Source organism: Hylobates moloch, unplaced genomic scaffold, assembly GCF_009828535.3.
Source record: "Hylobates moloch isolate HMO894 unplaced genomic scaffold, HMol_V3 SCAFFOLD_13, whole genome shotgun sequence".
Classification (NCBI taxonomy): Eukaryota; Metazoa; Chordata; class Mammalia; order Primates; family Hylobatidae; genus Hylobates; species Hylobates moloch.
The window spans coordinates 95,071,174-95,090,372 of NW_026652288.1; the positions used below are offsets into that span (position 1 = coordinate 95,071,174).

Here is a 19,199-nt window from a genome sequence, read left to right on the forward strand (position 1 = left end):
TCGATCTCCTGACCTCGTGATCTGCTCACCTCAGCCTCCCAAAGTGCTGGGATTACAAGCGTGAGCCACCACACCCGGCATACATATGCTTTCTTATTTAAGTATGTACAAAGAAACTAGAATTATTATTTCTACATCATTTTGTGAGTCTTGACAAATTAAACCTTAGGTCTTATTGATGGTATCTCTTCTGTGAGCTACCTAAGAAAAAGTTATCTTTTCATAATAGAAACTGACTTAGATGACAAAATTTAGATGCTACAGAAGTGATTCTGTTTGATTTTAAGGTATTTTCGAACTCTTCATCTTGTGAACTGACAGGTTCTGGATCCTGGAACAACATGCTGAAACTGGGTGAGGTCGTCAAAAATATTTCTGTTTCCCCCTACCTCCTTCTGCCCATTTTTTCCCTACATTTTGAAAATATGAAAGGAAAACACTGATTTGGATTGGGATGAGAAAGACATTCTTTCTACCGTTCTAAAAAGCAAATAGCTTTTCTTCAGAATTGTTGTCTTTGAATTTACTGTTGTTTTTTGTTTGTATTATCAGTGTCCTCAAAGTGACTTAGATCAAGGTCATATTAAAAAGGTTCATTCATTTAAAAAAAAAACAAAAAGCAAAACATTTCCTGAGAACTTACTCTGTGCCAGGTGCTGTGCTAAGTTATCAAGAATAACAAATAATAAAGCCTTATTCCTGTCCTTTAGGAGTTCATCATCTAGTTGGGGAGCAGCCTTAGGTTCCCAGTTATGACAGTTTTATGGACTAGGGACTTCCATGTCATCCTTAGATCCTGAAGTGGAGTTGTCATTATTATATATATGCACTATACAAAATGCTATGGTGGGGAAAAGTAGGAAGAAGCCAGAATCCTGTGAAATAGTTGTGATGTCTGCCACTCAGGTAGGCTTGTAAAGTTGCGGGGGGAAGGAAGTTAGGGAAAATGAGCTTAGAGAAGTTGTAGGTTTAAAATTCAAAAGTGGAAGAAGTTAAGGAAATGATAAAAGCCTTAGAGTTGTGCTTTTCAAACTTTTTAAAAAAGTACCTCTAGGAGTAGAGAAAAGCAAAGGAGAACAAATACATACCCCTGTATCTGAGAAGCTGGTTCCTAAAACTTGGAACAAAGATGATATTTCTTTTTCTTTTTTGCTTTTTTTTTTTTTTTGAGATGGAGTTTCGCCCTTGTTGCCCAGGCTGGAGTGCAATGGGGCGATCTCAGCTCACTGCAACTTCTGCCTCCTGGGTTCAAGCGATTCTCCTGCCTCAGCCTCCCGAGGAGCTGGGATTACAGGCATGCGCCACCACCCTGGCTAATTTTGTATTTTTAGTAGAGACTGGGTTTCTCCATGTTGGTCAGACTGGTCTTGAACTCCCGACCTCAGGTGACCCTCCCACCTCGGCCTCCCAAAGTGCTGGGATTACAGGCGTGAGCCACCACTCCCGGCCCAAAGATGATATTTCTTTGAAGCCTTTTATTTCATTTAAAAAGTTAATATAAATTGAATTTTATCATCTGTTTGGAATAGTTGTTTAGAATTGTTTACCATTAAGATTGACATATATGAGGGATGGTAGATTTGTGCCTGAGATGCTGGCACTACTGTTTCTGTGGGTTTTGTGTAGTCTAGTCAGAGAAGCCCAGGTATTCCTAGGGCAGGTTTCTTGTGTAAAGAGGTCCACAGTCTGTTATCTGCAACCCCTGGGAGCCAGATGTGTTTAGGAATTCAGAATTTTTCATATTTTAGGTATGTTACCAGCCAAACATATGGCTGGTTTGAATTTGAACAATTTACTCCAATTGATTAGATTACAGAGAGTTATAATCTTTGAGTTCTTCATGGCCTCTTAACAGTCCCATCAAGCAAAATAAGCAAAGCCTGCCAGTGAATTCTGTTATTACCTATCTGAGATCAAAAACAAACCAAGCCCTATTGCTTTCCTTTAACTTCTACAAAATTTGTGCTAGACTCCTGTGCTATTAATAGAAATTAAAAAACAAGATGTTGATTTAGCTCTATGATATAGGTTGCTCACAGAATTTTTTTCTTTCCTTATGCAGACTGTTTGCAGGTGATTTTTCATTTCACAATTACAAATGCATTTTTTAAATAGGTAATAAATCTCCTAATGGAATAAGTGACTATCCAAAAATCAGAGTGACAGTAACCCGAGATCAGCCACGCAGAGTTCTGCCTTCCTTTGGGTAAGTGTTAAATTCTTTCTGTAAATGGAAACTTAGCATTTATTAGGTGCTCACTCTTGCTAGGCAGTCTCACTTTTGTTCTATTATGTAGTCCTTCTAAGCGCTCTGAGGTTAGTAACTTGCTGAATGTCATGCAGCCAGGTGAGAGACTTGAACTTAGGAGTGTGTTATATTTTCTTTCTTTTTTTTTTTTTGCGATGGAGTTTTGCTTTGTTGCCCAGGCTGGAGTGCATTGGTGCAATCTTGGCTTACTGCGACCTCTGCCTTCCAGGTTCAAGCAATTCTCCTGCCTCAGCCTCCTGAGTAGCTGAGATTACAGGCACCCCTGCACCAGGCCCAGCTAATTTTTGTATTTTTAGTAGATAAGGGGTTTCACTATGTTGGCCAGGCTGGTCTCGAACTCCTGACCGCAGGTAATCCGCCCACCTTGGCCTCCCAAAGTGCTGGGATTACAGGCATGAGCCACCGTACCTGGCCTTACATTTTCTACTGTATTATATGCCCATAGCATCTGATTTTGAAAACTGTTTTAGAAAGAATTGCTACTTACTTTATTCTCAACTTAAAAATATAATTATGCATACAGAAAAGAGGCTGAAATTATAAGGGTACATGGCCTGGTTAATTTTCATACACTGGTCATATCCATCAGTTCTGTAAAATGTTATTATTAATAGTTTTCTTCCTTCCCTTTGTAGAATTTTTATTGCTTGGACATTTGACCTTCTGGATTGATCTAATTTTCCCATATATTCTCTCATTTTGTTGTTCTTGCTTTTTTTTTTTTTTTTTTGAGATGGGGTCTTGCTCTGTCACCCAGGCAGTTTGGTGGCGCAGTCTCGGCTCACTGCAGCCTCCGCCTCCTGGGTTCAAGCAATTCTCCCACCTCAGCCTCTTGAGTAGCTGGGATTACAGGGAAGTGCCACCATGCCTGGCTATTTTTTGCATTTTTAGTAGAGACAGAGTTTCACCATGTTGGCCAGGCCAGTCTCGAACTCCTGACCTCAGGTAATCCACCCACCTCAGCCTCTCAAAGTGCTGGGATTACAGGCGTGAGCCACTGTGCGTGGCCTTCTTGCTCTTTTTAAAAACATTTTTTACTAATTCTTTTTAGACTGTCAGTTTTTAAGTTAGAAAAGTTCTCCCCCTGCCTATTCCCAATGTTTTTTTTTCTTTCTTTAAGCATCTTGTTCTTATAAGGATGCAAAATCTTTCCTTATCTCTCTAAAGCTATTTATTATTTTAAAATATGTTTTGAGTGCTCCCTTCTGGTTTATGCCCTCTCCCTCTGTGTTTGTTTATTTTGGTCTGATCTTTGAGGTTAGAGTCTTTATTCAAGTACTTGGTACTCCTTGGCTATCCACTTATATTTAGGAATGAGAAACTAAAAACTAGCGCCCTCTGGAATTGAATAAATGGCTGATTGTAGGGCTAGGAAAGAAAGTATAAAGTGAGTCTGAACATCTTGTGCCAAAAAGTAAAGGAGTGTTCAAAAACTGGGGGTGCCACCCTGACAGAGGAGGAGATTTCTAAGGGGCTTTCACTGGACAGATGGGATAATTTAAACATCAAAATGAATAAAGACAGGGACTCAGATGCTAATAAATAAATATATAGTGTTGAGGAGGGAAAGATCTTTATAGTAGAATGCCAACTAATAAGTGTGGAAGGAATGATAGAATTAGAAAATCACCATTTTGTAACTGTCATGGTAATAACTGATATGGGCGGGAATCATCAATTGAGCCAAAACTAGTAAGTACAAGTTTGCAGCCTGGCCAACATGGCGAGAAATCCTGTCTCTACTAAAAATAGAAAAATTAGCTAGGTGTGGTGGCACGCACCCGTAGTCCCTGCTACTCGGGAGGCTGAGGCAGTAGAGTTGCTTGAACCTGGAGGCAGAGGGTGCTGTGAGCTGAGATTACACCACTGCACTCCAGCCTGGGTGACAGAGTGAGACTCTGTCTTAAAAAAAAAAGAAAGTTTGATGAGGCACTGGTATTTACATAAACTCAAAATATCTCCTTACACATTACTTTTTTTTTTTTGAGATGGTGTCTTGCTCTGTCACCCAGGCTGGAGTTCAGTGGCATGATCTCGTCTCACTGCAACCTCTGCCTCCCGGGTTCAAGCAATTCTCCTGCCTCAGCCTCCTGAATAGCAGGGACTACAGGGACGTGCCACCATGCCCAGCCAATTTTGTATTTTTGGTAGAGATGGGGCTTCTCCACGTTGGACAGGCTGGTCTCGAACTCCTGACCTCAGGTGATCCACCTGCCTCGGCCTCCCAAAGTGCTGGAATTACAGGCGTGAGCCACCACGCCCAGCCCACATTACTTATTACTTACAAAGGGAAAAATAAAGTGGAGAAGCACGACTGACACCACCTTAACCAAGAGATCAAAGTGAAATTGCCAGCAGTTGGACAAACTGACATCATGGCATTCAAATGTATTGCACTGAGAAAGACATCATAGCTAAATGCAGCATTCCTGCAAAACCGATAGACTGTAATCATGAGAAAGCTGGTTAAACTGAAATTAAGGTCCATTCTACAAAACCATAGGCCTGTATTCATTAAAAAGATAAAGAAAAGCTGAAAAATTGTTTCAGACTGAAGGAGATGAAAGATACATGATAACTAAATGCATGCAATGTGAGATCCTGGATTAGATTTTAGATGGGACAAAATTGCTATGAAGGTTATTTTTTAATAGCTTTAGAGATATTTGAATATGGGCTACCTATTACATTGTACTATTGCAAAAGTTCCTGAATTTGGTGATTATATTGTGGTTATATAAGAGATGCCCTTGTTGTTAGGAGATACACAGTTAGTTAGGGGTGAACTTACTCTCTAAGCATTTAATGCTGTTTCCCTGTAAGCACTGCTTAGGTGCGTTGTCCACATTTTGAAATGTTGGTTTTCATTTTAATTCCATTTAAAATATTTTCTAGGCCGGGTGTGGTGGCTCACACCTGTAATCCCAGCACTTTGGGAGGCCGAGGTGGGCAGATCACTTGAGGTCAGGAGTTTGAGACCAGCCTGGCCAACATGGTGAAACCCCATCTCTACTAAAATACAAAAATTAGCTGGCCTTGGTGGCACACACCTGTGATCCCAGCTACTCGAGAGGCTGAGGCAGGAGAATCGCTTCAACCCGGAAGGCAGAGGTTGTAATGAGCCGAGATTGGGCCACTGCACTCCAGCCTGGGCGACACAGTGAGACACTGTCTCAAATAAATAAATAAATAAATATTTTCTAATTTCTATTTTACTTCCTCTTTGACCTGTGATTTAGAAGGATAGAAATATGTTGTTTAATTTCCAAATATTTGGGACTTTGCAGATATCTGTTATTGATTTCTAGTTTAATTCTATTATGGTTAGAGAATATGCTTTGTAAGCCGGGCGCGGTGGCTCATGCTTGTAATCCTAGCACTTTGGGAGGCTGAGGCGGGCGGATCACGAGGTCAGGAGATCGAGACCACAGTGAAACCCCGTCTCTACTAAAAATACAAAAAATTAGCCAGGTGTGGTGGCAGGCGCCTGTAGTCCCAGCTACTTGGAGAGGCTGAGGCAGGAGAATGGCGTGAACTCGGGAGGTGGAGTTTGCAGTGAGCCGAGATTGCGCCACTGGACTCCAGCCTGGGCGACAGAGTGAGACTCTGTCTCAAAAAAAAAAAAAAAAAGAATATGCTTTGTATGATTTCATTTCTTTTAAATTTTTTAATGTTTGTTTTCTGGCCTAGAGTATGGTCCAGTTGGATGATGTTCCATGTACACTTGAAAAGAATGCATATTCTGCTGTTTTTGGGTAGAGTGACCTAAATGTCAGGTCAGGTTGGTTGATAATATTTTACAGGTGTTAGTGATTTTTCTGTCAACTTTTTTATTGATTGATGAGTCAGGAATTGAGTTTTCTACCATAATTGTGGATTTCTCTATTTCTCCTTCAGCTTTGCTAGTTTTTGCTCCATGTTTTTTTGTCTTCATTGATTCATGTCCCTTTAATCCTAAATACTTGAGTCTGTTTATTTTTTTCTTTTCTTTTTTTTTTCGAGATGGAGTCTTGCTCTGTCTCCCAGGCTGGAGTGCAGTGCCGCAATCTCGGCTCCCTGCAACCTCCGCCTCCTGGGTTCAAGCAATTCTCCTGCCTCAGCCCCGAGTAGCTGGGACTACAGGCATGCACCACCACGCCCAGCTAATTTTTATATTTTTAGTAGAATTGAGGTTCCACCATGTTGGCCAGGCTGGTCTTGAACTCCTGACCTCGTGATCCACCCCCCCCCCCCCCCCAGCCTCCCAAAGTACTGGGATTACAAGTGTGAGCCACCACGCCTGGCCGAATCTGTTTATTTCTTAAGAATAAGGGCATTCCAGACCGGGCGTGGTGGCTCACGCCTGTAATCCCAGCACTTTGGGAGGCTGAGGTGGGCGGATCACCTGAGGTCAGGAGTTTGAGACCAGCCTGGCCAACATGGTGAAACCCTGTCTCTACTTAAAATACAAAAAATTGGCCGGGTGTGGTGGCAGGCACCTGTAACCCCAGGTACACGGGAGGCTGAGGCAGGAGAATTGCTTGAACCCAGGAGGCAGAGGTTGCAGGGAGCCGAGATCGCGGCACTGCACTCCTGCCTGGGGGACAAGAGCGAGACTTCATCAAAAAAAAAAAAAAAAAAAAAAAAAAAAAAATGAATAAGGGCATTCACTTACATGATCATGGATTACCAACATCAGGAAATTAACATAGATATAATGCTATTAGGTAATCTACAGGTCTTATTTAAATTTTTCTCTTACAGCTTTTTCCTTTTCCTAATACAGGATCCAGTGCAGGATTGTGTATTGCACATAGTTTTCATGTCTCTTTGATCTACTTTATTCTGCAACAACTCCTTGCCCTTTCTTTGTGTTCACTGGCATTAATATTTTAACTTTGTCTGATACTTACTGATGATTTGTTTCAGATTATGCCTTTTTTTTGGAACACCACATAAGTGGTATTCATTTCAAAAGCATCACCCAAGGAAGGAGGGGCATGATGTCAGTTTGTCGCATTGTTGGTAATGTCAGGAAAGGCAGATTTGTCACCAGCAACTGTGACTGGGTGGGAATTCCAGGCTTCAGTTCCTTTAGAATTTACTAATTTAGCTTTCAGCAGATATTTATTGAGGACCTTTTGGCTTAGACCCTGTACTAAGATAACAGTGGTGAAAGGATGTAATCTCTTTTCATGGAATTTAAAGTTTAGTGTGGAATATAGACATTAAACAAATAATCACACCAGTAATGAATTTCAGTGGTTCCAGGTGACTAAAGGAAAAATGCAGTATCAGAAGGGGTATATGCAATAGGGGAGCTAAATCTAGAGTTGGGGTTGGAAATGGGCATGAAGAGGAAGGCAGAGACTTTCTTTGTGTGGCAGCTATAGTTTAGAAACAGACATTCCATAGTGGAATGCTGGGGTGCCCTGTGCTCTAGGGATAGATCTAACTTTTGCATAATTATACTTGTCTGACTTGCCAGGAGTAAGCTTGACCTAAAGCAACTTAATCACAGGATGGTCTGGGAGCTTAGATTCCAGCAATTTAAGCAGCTTGATGATACTTTTTTTCTTTTTTTTTTTCTGTTGTTCAGTTTTACTTTGAACTCAGAAGGCTATAATAGAAGACCAGGTGGCCGTCGCCATAGCAAAGGTAATCCGGAGAGTTCTTTAATGTGGAAACCTCAGGAACAGGCTGTAACAGAGATGATTTCTGAAGAGAGTGGCAAGGGTCTGAGGCGTCCCCGTTGTACTGTGGAGGAGGTAAGCCTTTTTAGCTTGATTTCTTTAAAAAAAATTTTACAGCTCTTCCCAAGGATGCTGCCTAGAGACACTCAGAATGGTTCAGCGTTTGACATACCATTGTAGGTTTTCCTACAATGCAGCCTCTAACAAAATGAGGCTGTCTTAAACCCAGATGCATCAAAAATCTGCATACAGCATGTGCCCAGGCAGACTTTGAGGGGTTCATACTATGAGACCTAAAGTTCTTATGAGATTGTCCAGATCACATTAGCAAGGCCTATAGTGGCCACGTGTGCTCAATGAGTCTGTGACAGGATCAAGCATGTTGCTTATCACGAAGCAGAAAATCGTTGTGAAAGTATTGAAGGCACAGACACAGTCAGACAGCTAAATTTAAAAATGAAACTTTTTTGAGTAATAAAAATTAAAAGACTAAAAAGAATTTTTAATGAATATTTTTGGGAGCAAATAATATATCTACTATGTTATATATTTCTTTTTTTCTTTTTTTTTTTTTTTTTGAGACAGAGTGAGACTCTTGTCACCCGTGCTGGAGTGCAGTGGTGCAGTCTTGGCTCACTGCAACCTCTGTCTCCCACGTTCCAGCATACGTTATATATTTCAAAAGGTACTAAAGTATGTATGGTAACGGAGTTTCTTAGACTCTCTTCCATACCTGGCTTCCACCACCATGTTTACTTCTTAGCAAGTAACCTCTGATACCTATATGTATTCTTCTATAGATATTCTATATACATATAATTTAGTCATTTTTTAGATGTGGTTATTTTTATTATAAGGAAGAAAAAAGAGTCCTATTAGGAAGAGATAAGATTAGATTCTTTTTTTTTTTTTTTTTGAGACAGTTTCACTCTTGTTGCCCAGGCTCGAGTGCAATGGCGCGATCTTGGCTCACTGCAACCTCCACCTGCCAGGTTCAAGTGATTCTCCTGCCTCAGCCTCCCAAGTAGCTGGGATTACAGGCATGTGCCACCACGCCTGGCTAATTTTTTGTATTTTTAGTAGAGATGAGGTTTCACCATGTTGGCCAGGCTGGTCTCAAACTCTCGACCTCAGGTGATCCATCTACCTCAGCCTCCCAAAGTGCTGGGATTACAGGCATGAGCCACTGCGCCTGGCCAAGAGTAGATTCTTTTTGGGTACCTGAATTAGTCTAACTTGCTTTTTAAAAAAAAATTTACCAAGTTATTTTTTTATAGAGAGAGATGGGATCTCGCTATGTTGTCCAGGCTAGTTTCAAACTCGTGGGCTCAAGCGATCCTCCAGCGTCGGCCTCCCAGAGTGCTGGGATTACAGGTGTGAGCCACTGCGTCCAGCCATAACTTGTTTCTTTTTATAAACTTTAATAACTGTGACTAAGGAAGGGAAGTAAATGGTGTGCATCTCTGCTATTTTCCTTCACCTTTCAGAACACTCAGCATGATGAAGAGTCGATCTTTTTACTTTCCTTTTGAGGTTTTCCTTTATTCCAGGAAAATTTAGAATTATTCCTATATCTGGCACTCCTGAGGACCATCTGCTATTTCACTTGCCAACTAGTTTTCTGAGCCACTTGTTTAATTTAGTTCATCAAAGAAATGTTTATTTGGGTCCCAGGTACTGTGCTAGTTGTACTGTGCTAGCAATTCAAGATTAAATGAAATGTGGTTTCTGCCCTCTAAGAGCTTATACATAAATAGTTGCTATTTGATAAGCAGGCAGAGAGAGAGGAATGGACCATATCCCTGAAAGGGGTTTTAAGATGAGGTGTTACATATTTCAGTCTCTTAGATGAGAAATCAGAAATGGGACTGAGCCAGTATCTACAGGGGAATATGCAGAAGATATACTCTAGAAATATTGGTAGGTAGTATTAGCAAGGACGTATCTGTTGATTAAGTGTGATCTAAAGTAGATAGAAGGGTCTGAGTCCCAGATGTCAGTTTTGAGAATCACTACGTATCACTTGCCAAGATAACTCTATGTTTATAGGGAAGATGATGACTCCAGTTTTGGACATTGTTTAAACTCCCTGTGAAACCCACAAGAAAACCTCTCCTGGAAGCTTGTGGATATATGTGATGGGAATTTTGAGAAGGAGACACATTTCTGAATCTTTAACCTATTGGTGTTATTTAAATCAAGGGAGCTGATGAGATTATTCAGGAAAGGAATGTAGTGCAAGAAGAGATACGGGCAAACCATCAGTATGATGTAAGCAGAAGGAATAATCTGCAGTGGCGACAGAAAAAAGAATCAGAAGAGCTTATGGTCTAGGAAGGCAAGGCAGGTCAGCAGGGTGAAATGCTGAAGAGAAATCAAGTAATATAACGGCTGGAAAAGTGTCTATTAAATGTAGCCATAGAGGTTACTGGTGATGTTGGTGAGGCCAATTCATTTTGGAAGCTGCATATTCTCGTTATGCAAGCAGATGATTTCTGCTGAGTTTTTTTGTAGTTAACCTAATTCTGTTCAACCCAGTTCTGTCAAAAACCTAGATGCCATCAGAATTTAGCAGATAACATGAATAAAGTGGGCTGGAGAGCAGTGGCCCATCTAAATGGGATAGCCCTACATAGCTGTAGATTGTGGATTCAGTTGATCAAAGGAAGCTAGATTTTTTTATTTTTAAAAAATGTATAAAGTTAGTAATTAATTCAAAGAAATATTAAAAACATAGTGCTGGCAAATAAAACACATCTATGGTTTACATTTGGCCTTTTAATTATAAATTTAATGTGCTGGTACTTATCTAACGTGCTTTCTTTTATTTAGGGTGTTCAAAAAGAGGAAAGAGAGAAGTACCGAAAGTTATTGGAACGACTTAAAGAAAGTGGTCATGGAAACTCTGTCTGTCCTGTAACTTCAAATTATCACAGGTGACAATGAGCTAACAGATAATGCTTTGCTAGGCATCTTTTTGTTTGTTTGTTTTTGGAGAAAGTATTGGTGGGAAGGGCTTTATTGAAAGAAGAGGTTAACCCTGAGAGAACTAGCTCTGTCATTTGCCTGGATATTTATCTAGTAATGGATAATATGTAACAGTGGTTTTGCAAAGTAAAATTTTATGTTACCTTTAGGACCTTTTGTTCAAGTAAACTTTTACTTGAAACTCTTGTATAAAAAAGTGGATCACTGCTTGAAGTAGGGCTCCCAGGAGGCAGAGAGTTTCTTCAACCTCCCCAGCATACATTTCCCACAATCTCTCTGTCTACCTCCCTTCCTCACCCCACTCCTGCCCATCTCTCCATTTCTCCCATCTCCCTTCCTTCCTTCCTTTCTCCTTCACCTCCTCCCAGTCTTTTTGTCTTTTTTCCTTCCCCCTGCCTCACCCCCACCCCATGAGACACACCTAGTCCCTGCGACATCATAGAGATTGAATCTTAGCACATTTGGAAACCCACTAGAGACAAGATTAAAGTCTCCCAGGTCATAACAATTTTCCTTATAGGACAGCTTGTTAATTAAATCATGATTTGAGCAAATATTAATAGATGAGAGTGGCAGAAGGAAGTGATACTTGGCCTTGTATTTGCCTGTGAAAGGAGGACAAAAAATGTGTGAGTTCAAGATTGAGGTACACTAGGTAATTCTAACAAGTGGTGTGAGAAAACACAGGGATCCCAAAAATTATATAATAGCAAATCGAAGATTAAAAAGTCACACAATACTATCTAGCTTTTTTTTTTTTTTGAGATGGAGTTTCACTATTGTTGCCCAGGCTGGAGTGCAGTGATGCAATTTCGGCTCACTGTAACCTCTGCCTCCTGGGTTCAAGCGATTATCCTGCCTCAGCCTCCTGAGTAGCTGGGATTACAGGCATCCACTGCCACACCCAGCTAATTTTTTGTATTTTTAGTAGAGACGGGGTTTCACCATGTTGGCCAGGCTGGTCTCGAACACCTGATCTCAGGTAGTCCACCTGCCTCAGCCTCCCAGAGTGTTGGGATTACAGGCGTGAGCCACCGCCCCTGGCCTACTATCTAGCTTTTGAATGCAGAAATAACAGATTATTTGAGAATAATCAATTGTGGACTTTAAAAAAAATTCTTTTGGTTTAGTCAGAATGTCAGTATTTTCTCCATTTTGACCAGCCATATGTTGGAAACAGCAGTATATTTAACGAACTCTTAGCTTTGTCATGTTGGCGAAGCCCTCAAACTATTTTTGCTTTTTAAAGTTCCTGCTTTGGCTGGGCACAGTGGCTCACACCTGTAATCCCAGCACTTTGGAAGGCCAAGGTGGACGGATCACGAGGTCAGGAGATCAAGATCATCCTGGCTAACATGGTGAAACCCTGTCTCTACTAAAAAATACAAAAAAATTAGCTGGGCATGGTGGCTGGCACCTGTAGTCCCAGCTACTCGGGAGGCTGAGGCGGAGAATGGTGTGAACCCAGGAGGTGGAGCTTGCAGTGAGCAGAGATTGTGCCACTGCACTCCAGCCTGGGCTACAGATAGAGACTCTGTCTCAAAATAAATAAATAAATAAATAAATAAATAAAGTTCCTGCTTTTGGCTGGGTGCGGTGGCTCACACCTGTAATCCCAGCTCTTTGGGAGGCCGAGGCAGATGGGTCACCGGAGGTCAGGACTTCGAGACCAGCCTGACCAACATGGCGAAACCCCATCTCTACTAAAAATACAAAAATTAACCAGGTATAGTGGCATGCGCCAGTAATCCCAGCTACTTGGGAGGCTGAGAAGGGAGAACCGCTTGAACCTGAGAGGTAGAGATTTCAGTGAGGCCGAGATCACACCACTGCACTCCAGCCTGGGCGACAGTGCGAGACTCCGTCTCAAAAAACAAAAAGTTCTTGCTTTTAATGTATGTTTCAGGATCCATTTAAATATATAGCTTAAAAAGTTTTTTTATCTTTTAATCTGAGTTTTATCACACTGAGATTTTTCAGTTAATGCATCACTGGGGATTCAGAACCTCTGATTTTACAAACAGAGAAACTGGACATTGGGTGACCTGGCTGAAATATTATTAGAATCAGGATTAGACTCCTTTTATCCTAGTCCCACATAGTTGCTTCCTTTCTGTTGTAATTTGATATAATAGCATAATCAATCACCCCTATTTGGAGAAGCTTGCTGGATGGAGATAATGCATATTAATGGTAGACTTTGCTTTTGTATCTGATCTCCCTCACTTTTTGTGTTTCTAAGTTCTCAAAGAAGTCAGATGGACACATTAAAGACCAAAGGCTGGGGGGAAGAGCAAAATCACGGAGTCAAAACAACTCAGTTTGTTCCAAAACAATGTGAGTTCCCAGATTTAGCCTTGTCTTAATATATTGACCTTAGTTCATGTTACAGTGTTCATATGAGGTAGAAAATTGGCATTCAAGTGTAGATGGTGTACCAAAATACTGTCAAATCTCGCAGCATTGGGCCGGGCGTGGTGGCTTACGCCTGCAATCCCAGCACTTTGGGAGGCCAAGGCAGGTGGATCACCTGAGGTCAGGAGTTCAAGACCAGCCTGGCCAACATGGTAAAACCCCATCTCTACTAAAAATACAAAAATTAGCCAGGCGTGGTGGCACTTTCCTGTAATCCCAGCTACTCAGGAGGCTGAGGCAGTAGAATTGCCTGAACCTGGGAGGTGGAGGTTGCAGTGAGCCAAGATCACGCCACTGCACTCCAGCCTGGATGACAGCGAGACTCTGTCTCAAAAAAAAAAAAACCTCACAGCATTGACTGGGGCTTATCTAGGAATTTAATAGAAAAGCTGTTTCAGGGTGAAGTAGATTCATAACATGGCTCTGGATTATTATTCCTAAACTGCTAGATAGTAGCAACTATTTTGTGAGCTGAAATTTTATTATATTCCTTATATAACAATTTCCTTATATTTCTCCACTTACTGTCCACTAAATGACAGCTTACCAAATAAGCAGATATCACTTAGTTTATAGTAAAGATTATATTTAAACAGCAAAGATATGTATGCATTTTTTAGGCAACTTAGTATATAGGGAGGCCAGTGTCTTTGGAATTCACTGTAGCATTTCAATGTAGAGGAATGTCTTGATGTTGTGGAAACTCTGTAAGCTGAAATTCTAACTATATTATTCATTAATGAAGGAAACATTTCATCTTTTCTTCACCATCCTCACAGATAGACTTGTTGAAACAAGGGGACCTCTATGTTCATTGAGAAGTGAAAAGAGGTACGTACATTCAGTTCATTCTACACTTTCTTTTAATATATATTTTCTTTATAAGCTGTATTTATAAGTAAGCAGTTCTGAGGAATTGTGAACTCTCTTGAGTTCTGGTAGTTGGTCAGCATATAGGGTAGATAGGTAGCTGGCTGTTGTGTCAGATGCCCACCCTAGCCTGGTGGGTTGGGGGGTGCCCCTTATCTCCCAGGCATCAGGGGTTGGGAGAAACACATGCTTCTTAGATGGGAGTTTGGTTGGAGTGGGGATGTCTAGTGATCAGTGTCTTTAGGATAGGAACAGTAAAGGCAGCTCTGCATGCTTTAGGATTTTGGGATGATGGTTTACAGCAGAGTTTGTAAACTATGGCCCATGGGTTAATCTGGTCTACTTGCCTATTTTTATATAGTAAATTTCTATTGGGACATGCAAATTCATTTACATACTGTCTGGCTGCTTTTAAATTACAGTGGCAGAGTTGCCACTATGTGCCCAAGACCATAAAACCTGCAAAGCCTAAAATACTGTCTATTCCTTTTCAGAAAAGTTCGTTGACTCCTGGTTTAGAGTATTATATAAACTCAATGCAATTTTTATTTACAAATTACGAAATCTTATTTCTAAAACTAGGATGTACTAGGTTTGAATCATCTAGCAGAAGTCTATCATCTCTCAATTTTTTTCCTTAGGTGTTCAAAGGGGAAAATTACTGATACAGAGAAGATGGTCGGAATCAGATTTGAAAATGAAAGTGTAAGTAAAAATCCTAGTTACATTTGATATCTGTTTACTTACATAACTTATGTTTTGGTGCCCATGAAAAGCAAGAAAAAGTATACATATAACTTTGATTGTTAATTCTGTTGTTTTTCTTTAAAAAAGCAGCAAGCCAGCCAGGCACAGTGGCTCATGCCTGTAATCCCAGAACTTTGGGAGGCCAAGGCAGAAGGATCACTTGAGCCCAGGAGTTTGAGACCAGCCTGGGCAACATAGTGAGACTGTCTCCACAAAAAAATTTACAAGTTAGCCAGGCATGGTGGCATGTCTGTAGTCCCAGCTACTCGGGAAGCTAAGGTGGGAGGATCGCTTGAGCCCAGCAGGTCAAGGCTGCAGTGAGCTGTGATCACACCATAGCACTCCAGCCTAGGTGACAGAATGAGACTCTGTCTCAAAAAAAAAAAAAAAAAAAAAAGCAGCAGGAAGCATTGAAAATACAGAACTTTTTTCTTCTTCTGAATTGTTGGAGTTTTGCCTCTGTACAGTAGCCACCTTTGTTTATGAGAGACCAACCTGCCTCCATACCAACATGTTACCTACATTTTATGGCTTCTTAGGGAGAATTTCTTAAAAATCATACATCTCTGGAAAGAGATGATATGTTCTGGGTTGCTGGCAGAATTCTATTTGTTTACCACAGTTGTGGTTTATATAGGTGTTCATTTTACAAAAACGAATTAAGTGATACATTAATGTTTTGTGCATTTTCTGTAATATAAAATGACTTTTTTCAAGGATAAACTAGAACCAAGTTTAGTTGCTATAAAGATAGTAGGGATTTATTCTGAGTGATGGGATTCTGGGTCATATTTTTCGCTGTTTAAAACTTTCATAGTATCTTTTAAACTTACTAATTTTAATTGTGATAGGAGAACTGAAAATACTTTTCTTGCTACTTCCAGGGAAGGTGGTGAGTGTTCTGTTTGATGGTTCATAACTGAGGGTCCTGTGAGGCCTAGGTCTGGAGCTTTTTTTGTTCCCCCTTGCAGGGACAGAGAGATGGGGTAACTCTACTCACTTGGGGGATTTGCTAATTCTCTTTTCTTTCACATTAGTGGCAGTTTTATATTTCATGTGTAATCTGTGTTTATATTTGTAAGTATCAAACATGTCAGTAGAATTTAGATAATTTTTTGATCAGAGGAGGGGATACCAACTGGAGCCTGACCTATCAGAAGAAGTGTCGGCCCGACTCCGCCTGGGCAGTGGAAGCAATGGCTTACTCAGGAGGAAAGTGTCAATAATTGAGACAAAGGAAAAGAATTGCTCAGGCAAAGAGAGGGACAGAAGAACGGACGATCTCCTTGAACTTACAGAGGTATTGTTCTTTGTATTGATCCTAAAAAGAGGCATGTCTTTAAATAACCTCAGTTATTCTAACTTGAATGTTTTGTTTTGAGGACTTTCTCCAGGCTAGGGATGAATATATGAAAACATGTCAGGTCCGTGGTCTGTTTATTCACTTTGACTACATTGATCTTTAGTGAGTCATGATCATTAGTGGCCTAAGGGATCAGATTGACATTCAACAAATGTGAGTCGGCACAACCATCTCATATCTTGGAATACAACAGATTCTTTGTAAATTCCAACTTTCAAATATGTTGAGTTATATGGTATGGGTTTGGCATTAGGAATAAGTTCATTGCATTTTTTAAAAAAGTTATTATAGTTTACTAAAATGCCCCCTTTGTTGATTATTGCATTTGAAAATAGTAAAAACTTACAGAACATAAAGAATGAAGGTAGTTAAAATTCCTATTTTAAAGATGTGCCCACATCTTGGCTTCCTCCACAACGTTGCCCTAGTAGGCAAATCTCTTGAATACTTACTGTTATATTGGGCATGCAGGTGGAGAGAGAGAGATCCATAAAATAGTGAAGCTATGTGCAGTGGGAAGAAGCATATATTTAGAAGAAAATAATTTCTTTTTTTTGAGACAGAATTTCACGCTTGTTGCCCAGGCTGGAGTGCAATGGCGTGATCTTGGCTCACTGCAACTCTGCCTCCTGGGTTCAAGTGATTCTCCTGGGTCAGCCTCCCTAGTAGCTGGGATTACAGGTACCTGCCACCATGCCCAGCTAATTTTTGTATTTTTAGTAGAGACCGGGTTTCATCATGTTGGCCAGGCTGGTCTCGAACTCCTGACCTTAGATGATCTACCCACCTCGGCCTCCCAAAGTGCTGAGATTATAGGCGCAAGCCACTGCCCCTGGCCTAGAGGAAAATAATTTCTATTGGGTTTATAGATGTAGTTTTGTATCTTAAATAATGCATTTATCTGCATAATTCTTTAGTATGATGAAGCCATTTATTCCATAAGGAGTCAATTGCTAGACTGCTGGGTGGTTTCCAAGTTTCTGCCTGTTTGCTTATTCTCTTCATGTCAAAAAGGATGGTATGACCCCTTAGATGTCCTAATCTTATTTTGATGTTTTATTTATTTATTTATTTTTGAGATGGAGTCTTGCTCTGTTGCCAGGCTGGAGTGCAGTGGCACGATCTCAGCTTACTGCAACCTCTGCCTCCCAGGTTCAAGTGATTCTTCTGCCTCAGCCTCCTGCGTAGCTGGGACTACAGGTGCGTGCCACCACGCCCAGCTAATTTTTGTATTTTTAGTAGAGATGGGGTTTCACCATGCTGGCCAGGCTGGTCTCGAACTCCTGACCTCATGATCCGCCCATCTTGGCTTTCCAAAGTACTGGGATTACAGGTGTGAGCCACCGCACCCAGCCTATTTTGATGTTTTAAAAGTTTAAAAGAGAGAATGGGCGCGGTGGCTCATGCCTGTAATCCCAGCACTTTGGGAAGCCAAGACGGGTGGATCATGAAGTCAGGAGTTCGAGACCAGCCTGGCCAGCATAGTGAAACCCCGTCTTTACTAAAAATACAAAAAAATAGCTGGCATGGTGGTGCACACCTGTAATTCCAGCTAATCAGGAGACTGAGGCATGAAAATTGCTTGAACCTGGGAGGCAGAGGTTGCGGTGAACTGAGATCATGCAGCTGCATGCACTCCAGCCTGGGTGACAAAGTGAGAATCTGTCTCAAAAAAAAAAAAAAAAAAAAAAGGGCCAGGCGAGTGGCTCACACCTGTAATCCCAGCACTTTGGGAGGCCGAGATGGGCCGATCACGAGGTCAGGAGATCGAGACCATCCTGGCTAACACAGTGAAACCTCGGCTCTACTAAAAATACAAAAAATTAGCCGGGCGTAGTGGCGGGCACCTGTAGTCCCAGCTACTTGGGAGGCTGAGGCAGGAGAATGGCATGAACCCGGGAGGTGGAGCTTGCAGTGAGCCGAGAGCGCGCCACTGCACTCCGGCCTGGGTGACTGAGCGAGACTCCGTCTCCAAAAAAAAAAAAAAGTTTAAAGTGGAAATCAGGATTTTAGTATTATGAAGGGAGCAAAGGCCAGGAAATTAGATGCACCTGGGTTCAAATCTTCGTTCTACCTTTTAATAATTATATGACTTTGAATATGTAAAATAAATTCTCTGGGTTTCAATTTTCTTCTTTATAAAATGGTAATAATATCTTCCTCACTAATATAGATCAATGATGTGCTTCAAGCATCTAACACCATGTTTGACTCAATAGTGGTTAATACGTAGTAGTAGGAAAATTGAGACTATACTTTAGATGTAAATATTATTATTAAATTATTGTTTCCACAAACTAATAAGTGAACCAGGATTTGTTGTAAGTATTACTTACAACAAATAAATAAGACTGCTTTGTAGTTATAAGTTAAAATATTTTCAGAGCTGGTGCAGTGGCTCATGCCTATAATCTCAGCACTTTGGGAGGCCAAGGCAGGTATTGCTTGAGCCCAGGAGTTTGCAACCAACTTGGGCAATATAAGCTATTGCTAAAACATCTCTATTACTAAAAATAAGAAAAAAAGGTTTTCATACTGTAGTTTAGTAGGTCTTTGATAGTATATTTTTCTTGAGTCAGGTGTTGCTGAGATGAAAAACTTTTTTCAGTCTCAGGGTTTTCAATAACTGATAATGAATGGTTCTATATTAAAATAGCAACTTCTGGACTTTTTAATTCAGGACATGGAAAAGGAAATCAGTAATGCCCTAGGCCATGGCCCACAGGATGAAATCCTAAGTAGTGCTTTCAAATTGCGAATTACTCGAGGAGATATTCAGACATTAAAGAACTATCACTGGCTCAATGATGAAGTAAGTTGTATTCCCTCCCCCTTTTGGCTATCATTAAGTTTATTTATTTATTATCTATAATCA

General features: G+C 40.7%; 1 protein-coding gene across 2 annotated transcripts in view; it reads left to right on the forward strand.

Moving 5' to 3' along the window:
* The window catches only part of SENP2 (SUMO specific peptidase 2), a 47,617-nt gene that overhangs the window by 12,510 nt on the left and 15,908 nt on the right, over window positions 1-19,199 (forward strand). For both annotated transcript variants that reach the window (XR_009209354.1, XM_032171829.2), the window contains exons 4-12: window positions 288-354; window positions 2,116-2,206; window positions 7,848-8,016; window positions 10,774-10,877; window positions 13,172-13,266; window positions 14,124-14,175; window positions 14,856-14,919; window positions 16,085-16,261; window positions 19,005-19,136. Coding sequence is in view for 1 of the 2 variants with exons in the window: in XM_032171829.2 (XP_032027720.2) it covers window positions 288-354; window positions 2,116-2,206; window positions 7,848-8,016; window positions 10,774-10,877; window positions 13,172-13,266; window positions 14,124-14,175; window positions 14,856-14,919; window positions 16,085-16,261; window positions 19,005-19,136 (951 nt within the window). In the remaining variant the exon portion in view is untranslated. The remainder of the gene's footprint in view (window positions 1-287; window positions 355-2,115; window positions 2,207-7,847; window positions 8,017-10,773; window positions 10,878-13,171; window positions 13,267-14,123; window positions 14,176-14,855; window positions 14,920-16,084; window positions 16,262-19,004; window positions 19,137-19,199) is intronic.